At 33.0% G+C, this 7788-nt stretch overlaps 1 protein-coding gene across 1 annotated transcript in view; it reads right to left on the bottom strand.

The window, feature by feature from the left end:
- Nucleotides 1-7788, bottom strand: part of LOC109545022 (lutropin-choriogonadotropic hormone receptor) — a 29051-nt gene that overhangs the window by 7643 nt on the left and 13620 nt on the right. The window contains exons 7-16 of the mRNA XM_048667274.1: nucleotides 6306-6380; nucleotides 5426-5494; nucleotides 4118-4186; nucleotides 3858-3932; nucleotides 3576-3693; nucleotides 2653-2798; nucleotides 2265-2412; nucleotides 1770-1918; nucleotides 1443-1579; nucleotides 131-218 (exon numbers count right to left, since the gene is read on the bottom strand). Of these exons, the coding sequence (XP_048523231.1) occupies nucleotides 131-218; nucleotides 1443-1579; nucleotides 1770-1918; nucleotides 2265-2412; nucleotides 2653-2798; nucleotides 3576-3693; nucleotides 3858-3932; nucleotides 4118-4186; nucleotides 5426-5494; nucleotides 6306-6380 (1074 nt within the window). The remainder of the gene's footprint in view (nucleotides 1-130; nucleotides 219-1442; nucleotides 1580-1769; nucleotides 1919-2264; nucleotides 2413-2652; nucleotides 2799-3575; nucleotides 3694-3857; nucleotides 3933-4117; nucleotides 4187-5425; nucleotides 5495-6305; nucleotides 6381-7788) is intronic.

The following is a 7788-nucleotide window of genomic DNA, read 5'->3' as shown; positions in this document are numbered from 1 at the left end:
ATTATAAGTTAATACATAATAGAATTTGCAGAAAACAGTGATATTATTTATTTATTAAAAATACTTTCTATACTCCGTTTAACTTCTACTAATTGACATGAATAAATTAATAAATTTGTAATTATCTTACCAGCGTTCGATGGTAATGACTACCAACGTGTAAACTGATAGAACATTGCCAAATGTTGTCAAAAATCCAGCCACGTTACATCCATATCCTGCAAAATTAATCATAATTTATTTACTTTTAATCTTTAAACAATGTAATCTCATTATACATCCAGTTTTTAAAATTTCTCAATGAAGAAAACCTAAAGAAGATCATGTTAAATTAATTCGATTTAACATCTGAAAATAGACTGCCTTTTTTACTCATTTTCAAACATACCAATGAAACAATATATTCACAGTTTCCTTTGTGAAGTAAAAATTTGAAACTTGACTGGTTGGAAAAGAGGAGTTTAATTCCAGCAGCTTTACAGTCGATAGTAAACGACCATGAAACAATGCGAATTTCACATAACACATACCTTATAAAATTGATGATAACAATAAAAATCAAATCATGTTTTTTTTCCATTAAATGGGAGAAAAATGCCCCAACATATGATTCAGGCTATTAAACTTTATTGCAAGAAGCCTGACGGAGAAAATGAGGAAAATCATGCTGATATTACACAAGGGGCGTAAACGTATAAACGTAAGACAAAAAACTAGCAGAAGTGATTTGGGCTTCATATCATAACATGGGTAATAAACTATTCGAAATAATTAATTTTGCTAAAAGAAATAAAGAAACGGCGAAATGGTTTGCTGCTGAACGTCTTACATTGGCTCAATGAAAGAAATTAGCCATAACCCAATGTTGCTTTTCCCTTCCTTAGCTCCATTAAACAAATGGTTTGAGGATGAAAACGTATGAACCTGCTTAAAACCTGCTTTACTGGGACTTTTGCAGCAAATTAATTATCCAAAAAAATGTTTGCTTCGCTCCATAATTGACGCATTGAAACACAACTTGTAAAGTTTACTAAACAATTTGTAGTACATTTTCAAATATGACTAAGTTTTGCAGCTCCATTGAAAAACATTTGATTGAAATAGCGGTAATTTGATCTTATCCATTCACAATCAGGGCTTAATTAGTGCGATTAAAGACTCTATATGGGAATTGTATTGAAACTGGATCTAGTCTAAAAAATAAATACGCATTGAAATAGCTCTAAAAGTTCACTGTATTCACATTTGCCAGAAATTTAGCTTTAATGTTATGCTAATATATGGGAATTTTTAGAGTTCCTGCACTCTTGTATAATCCAACCATCTCAGTACTCAGAATTACACTAGAAGATACATTGCATTATTTTGCACAGCGATTTATCTTGGAGAAAACTCTGCCGTCTGCAAACAATCTCTTAACTGAAAAGATGCATAAAACTTACCTTCTTGCCAGTCGATAGCAAAATTGAAATATGATCCTATAGAGTGAGCATCAATTCCCGCTAACAGGAGCAAATGAGCTCCGATGCATAAGTCAGCAACAGCCAAATTGCACATAAGAAACTTTGAGACTGTAAACCTGCAAAGTTAATTAATTTTGGACGAGCATGATTTAGGTACAGTAGTTGATTAATTCTGTAACCAAGGGAGTCATTAATATTTATATATTAATGTAAATATTAGTATTTTACGGTGACTAAACCGTTCTCTTAATCAAAACAGAAGCAACAAGGATTTGTAAAAGCGCATAAATTGCAGTTTGAACTGACCTGAAATGGGAAGTGCTGATTACCATTAAAACGAAGAGATTACCGACTACAGCTGAACTCGCAATAATCCAAACAGGAATTCGAAGACCCCAGTTTAGCATAAGGTCCTCGCAGGGATTAAAGGCATCTGGTCCCGGAAAACACTCTACCTAACAATATAATGCACGCTTAATTATTTAATAAAACATTTTCTTGATTCTCATCGGCTCATCGCTTTTTCCTATTTATCCTATTTTTGTGCTAAAACGGTTCGGATCGGATCTGATCGATCGAAACCGAAAACATGTTTCTAAATTGAACACTTTCGTCATAGTTTAATGTGAGATGTTTGTGTGAGTCAGTGTTTAAAAGAGATTCCAAGTTTGAAACGCAATTTTCAATCGAATGCCAAATAAATTTTAAATTTTAAACAAATTATTGGTCCTTTTATCGGAAAGTGCCAACAGTTTGGGACTATAAACAAATAACCAAAAAAGTAGAATTCTAAATTTGTACCTCTGTGAAGTCCATAAAAGGCGGATAACTATAAATAGGTCGCACTGCAATTCTTTTAACGTCGTGAAAAATCCCATTTCCTTCAGACCAAACTTCTGGTTCTTCCGTGTAATTGACAACTGATTCTGGGGTGTTATTTAAGGCCCAACTGCAAAAATTACAACTTAACGTTTTAATGCTTTATGGCACATATGCAAATGTCATCATTATGATTTTTCCCCTCTTTGGTCCCTTAGATTTTTTTTATTGGCGCTTTTAACTTTTTCTCCTCCTTCACCACGTTTCATCTTAAACGTCTTAAAGTTTCAATCAACAGTGATACAGATAATTAATGAACATTGTTGCGACCTAGTTACCCAGACAGTAATAGGAAAACTGTGTTTCTTACCTGATAATTGACACACTTGTCTTGAAAGTTTCCTGAAGTGCCTTGAAACTTTGCAGATGCTTTTCATACTCGTGGGGATCGTGGGTCTTTGGGAATTTAAAAGCGCAGCAATGATAGGGGTAAGTTAGCCAAGCCTTCTTAAGTGACTGCGCCAATAAACCAGAATTAGTGTTATTCAATTGTAAGCTTTATTTTTTGTATTATTGTTTTTACTATTTGCTCTAAAAAGTAGGATGTTGATACACGATACAGTGCAAATTTGTTCAAAATTTAGTGCACCATTTTTTGAGAAAGCGGTGTGACACTTCAATGCGCACTTTTTGCTATTTTTATCGTATATTTTGCAAAAAAAACTATATTACAAAATTATTAAAAAGTTGTATCTAACTTTCTCCCATAGGTTCTGAACAGATTTGATTTTGTTTCTTCATCGATTGTATTTCTGTGTTTTTACACTTTCTTCGTTAATAACTTTTTTTAATATTTGCAATTAAAGCATGGAACGCTATGGAAAAATATTCAAAAGTTTCAAATCTCAGAATTCCAAGCAATTCCCTAAACAACAATGAAATATAACTTATATTTTGTGCCCTCTAAAGTGTCTAAACGTTTCCCCAAAAATTTATATGCCAAAATGAGCGCACTGCATGGTAAACCTGCTCCGAATATCACATTCAATACAATTCCGGTTTACTACGAAACTCACAAAACTACCAACTTAATGCTTTTGAAATTTCAAAAATGTAACATCTTTTTTGAATAACCATTGAAAATGGTTTTCTAAACTCTCAAACTGTACCAGTTCGAAATTAATTACTTGGCACATTTTTTGCTATAAATATGCGACGTTGAATATTAATTGAAGCCAAATCGAGGCTCATTAACGAAAAGTTTTCAAATGTTTTCCAACCTTTCGTTTTTACCTTGAAATTGAACACCGAAGGAAATATTTTCAGCGAATAAGTGTCTTCAACTTTCAGAACGTCGATGTCTTGCAAGCCTATTGTTGGTAAAGTGGTTATAGCGGTGTCCGAAAGATCACTGAAAATATCAGATAGTTGATAGGAATATTTGAAGGGATCGTTTTTCTTATTCCAGTTTTAATTAAAAAATTCAGAGAAAGCCCTAAAATTAAATGTTGTTGCATCAATTGGCAAAAATTGTAAAAACAATTTAAATTAAATCGATTGAATTCAGCTACTTACATTAGTCTAAGATTCTGCACGTTATGGAAAGCCGTTGTGTGCAATAGCTTCAGATTTCTGTTGCCTCTGAGAACTCTAAAAATAAATAAACCCTTCTTCCATTTAGCAACCGCAGATTTTTTACTTCACTAGACAGTTTAAATAGAAAATTAACATTTTTTTTTAAATTCACTTTCCATTAACTAAGCGAAACATTTAGTAGACAGGTTTTTTCAAAGGCTATTGGATAGTATTATTTCAGGCGCTTAAAGTAGGCTTACATTGAGGCAATCTGCGAGCCAACAAAAGCCTCTTCTTCCACTACTTCAATCTCGTTGTAGCTTAAAATCCTGAAATTAAATGTGACTTTACTAAGTTTGGCTTGTGAATATAARGAACTTTGCTTTGGTAAGGCAGCATGTGAGTGACACTGCTTGAAACGCAGATGCAAATGTTTTGGAAAATAAATGGACATTAGGAGCAAATTTACAAAGGATCGTASAACATAAAACTACATTTAATTTTTGCAGTTTTCCTCTGGAATAATTTTGTCAGGCAATAATATAGGAATTAATATAATAAATAATTATAGGAATAAGCGAATGGGCATCTTTTTCCTCTTGACTATCAATTCGCTCACACATTCGCAATTTTGCTCACTGCAGAAAATCTAGGTTAAATAATGAACCAGGAGCTTTGGATGTATGTTGAGAGATTATCTTCCGTTTAAACATGAGTCCTTTGGGAAAGCATTGCGGGAATAAATGTGCAACTTTATCCATATATTGTTTCGAAAAAAGTCGAAACGTTATTTTGAAATCATTTAAGATGTACATCTGAACCCGGATGTTTCTATAGCTGCATATCAAGATAAGCCTAACAGAAGCGGGGATTTTACTCATGATCGGTGTCGGATAGAACTCAAGGAATTGAAAATTTAAACAATGTAACCCTACAAATCTACGGTAGGGTTATACAAGGTGGAAATTCACTTACATATTGTTTTTATAAGAATTTTGCTGTTGGTCCTGGGTGGCAAAATGTTAATAACATTTTTGGCTTTTTTAAATACATTTTTAACCAGGTTTATTACTACTAAAAAAATTGTGATTTTTAGTGCGAGGAATCTAAATTTTATATTACGTAGTTTGTAGTTTCCAGAGGACGCTAGACCTCCAATAGTTTCGAGCATAATTTTCAATATCATTATAAGTTTCAGAAAGTTAAAGTACACATTTTTCGTTTAAACAATATCGGAGAATGAGATGTTGCCAACAAGAAAGAAAAAGTTTAAAACGCAAAAAATGTCTGATGTTTTAAATGTCTCCAGACCATTGCAGCTAGTGCTAGAAACTACAAGCTAAGTAATATGAAATTTCGATTCATCGCTCTAAAAAAATACCCAAACACATTGGTTTTGGTAACAACAAAACCGGTTAAAAATCTATTTAAAAACAAAAAATTGTTTACAGTTTGACACCCTGTACTTCCCAAACTATTAACTTTCGGGTAGGATAAATTGCAAACAATTTATCAGCGAATTTTCGAATCAGATGTAATATAGTTTTGCATAATACTTCTATACTTACAGCTGGCTCAAGGCGATATTGCTAATCTCTCGAGTGGATATTTTTTTGATTTTGTTGTGATCCAACTCTCTGAAATTAGAAAACAAAATGCCAGCTTTATATTAAGAAGACTATTCTTATATTAAGTCTTCAATTAACTTTATTGTATGTAAAAGATTCGATTATGCCACCCATGAAGGAACAAACTCTGAAGCTGGTGAGTTTTTCCAGCTGTTAGGCCACGGTAAAAACACTTTTTTCTGTGCGCAGTTTGCGACGCGACAACGACCTCTGAAAATGCAATCCCCTGATTGCACAATTTTCCACCACATCTGGAAAAACTCACCAATTTCAAGTAATGACCGCAAATGTCCAACTATTTTGTTAGAAACTCGCTTAGGAAACAATTATTTTATCACATTTTTCCGGGTTTTCATCTTCGTATTCACTTTACTTTTTTGTTGCCCTACAACGTATTTTGTTGCAATAATTAATTGAACCTTTTCGCTCTTTTCTCTGGAATTGGGCCAAGGTTTAAGTGGATGTCAATTTTGTTTAAATTAAAACGAGGGGCAAAAATCAAACATGCTGCGCCGCTTTTGTGTAATTATGCCTGAGTAAGGAAAAAACATTAATTTTTCTCCACTGTATCCGTTGAGCGAAGCATGTCGGTGGTGGGAAGCTTTTATTTTGTCTGTGTGATATATCAAGTTTCAAGCCAAGGTGCTTTTGTGCTTTTCATAGCAGTTTGCGAAGGCCCTAACCTTTAGAGGAACGAAAAAGCTTGACCGAGCTAGAGGTTTTTGACTTCGCATATTTATTTTCCTTTCTTTGTCTCCTTTGATTATGTTTTATTAAGCAAAACGAAACAATGCTCTTAAATATTCCAAAAATTACTCACACCATGTCTAGCACGGAGCTGGTATTTAATCCATTCAAATTGGGGATATGCTGCAGACCAGTATAAACAATCCTCCTGGAACATAAATTACAAGGTAATTTTTAAGGAAACATTAAAAAGTGGCTTAATGTCAACAATTCAACAGTTTTACATTAGACGAGCTTTTAGAGTAAGCTTTAAATAATCGAAAAAATGTCGGTGAAAGAAACAAGCCGCTAATTCGCGTCGTAGAAAAAAACACTTCAATTTCTTTTTTCCGCCATCAGCGTCGTCCTCCTTCTAGTTTTCCCATTATGTTTATCTCATATAAGTTCCTTATGGATTTTCTTGAATTAAACAATTTACTCGGTTACATATACGAAATTCGAAGAAAACTCGGTTACATATCGAAATATTTTCTGTTGCGTGTTATTTTCTGTGTGCAAAAACCACTTTTACAATAAATGAAATTTGCATTTTTCACAAAAAGCATTTTTGATTTTTAACTATTCCAGTTTTATCATTGGTTTAAATTTAATTTTCGGGCAACTTCTGGTAGTATATTAATCATCTCTTGCCCTCCATGCGCCGAAATGTATAAATTTGCGACAGAATTCAAGGCAATTTACTAGATATTTTATCAAATTTTCTCTAATATTTTCCTTAATCGCGCCGCCTTCTACCGGAATATTAATTGCCTCCCCTTGCCATAAAACAAATGGCATGTCTGATTGCAAGGATGTTGCGTCTCGATCAGGCATATTCAGTTTACTGCAGGAACTTTAATTTATTAAAAGGTCATGGTTTTGGAAATTTGACTAAGATTGTATTGAAGTTGATTTATTAACTTGACTAATTAGAATTAGAATTCAATTTATAAATAGGACAGTCTTTGCATCAACGTGAGTTTGATCCTTTTTTTAAATCCCGTTTGGATGACCCGATCAACTGATAATAGCAGAAAATAGAAACACTATTTTTCCTTGGTCTAAAAAAACTGAGTGCTTTCGGCCTTAAATATAGTACAAATACTATAGTCTCATAGTCGTCAATAAATGGTATCCATTTAACCTAGAATGAGTAGGAAAAATTCGAAATGCAGGATTGAACGGATTGGAAGAATATGAATGGATTTCTTAGTCCCCTAAATCAGCTCTCAAATATATAGCAGTACATTTTTGAAATGGTTCAAATTAAGTCAGGGAGTGATCATTTTAAAACAGCTGCTCGTTACTGCTATTTAGCATACGAGAAAATATCAAAATTTTACAGAAATAAATATTCAAAATCCAAATTGGGTGTTTTGTTATTAGCCGTTTAGAAAACTGCTACTCAGTAAAAACAAATGTGGAACATAAAATGAAACTATTTAAAAAAAATTATATATCTTAAAACCAGTTAACAAAAGACTGAGTTGTGATTTTTCAATGGAACGTTTTTACGAAAACTATACTTTGCTAATTAAGCAGCAGTCTCTCCGTACAAAAGTCAACTCAAAGGAAAA

The sequence above is a fragment of the Dendroctonus ponderosae genome, unplaced genomic scaffold, assembly GCF_020466585.1.
Source record: "Dendroctonus ponderosae isolate FM_Combo_2020 unplaced genomic scaffold, Dpon_F_20191213v2 Dpon_F_20191213_6, whole genome shotgun sequence".
Taxonomy (NCBI): domain Eukaryota; kingdom Metazoa; phylum Arthropoda; class Insecta; order Coleoptera; family Curculionidae; genus Dendroctonus; species Dendroctonus ponderosae.
Note: the sequence above shows the minus strand (reverse complement) of the source record. Positions and strands in the feature narration are given on the sequence as shown.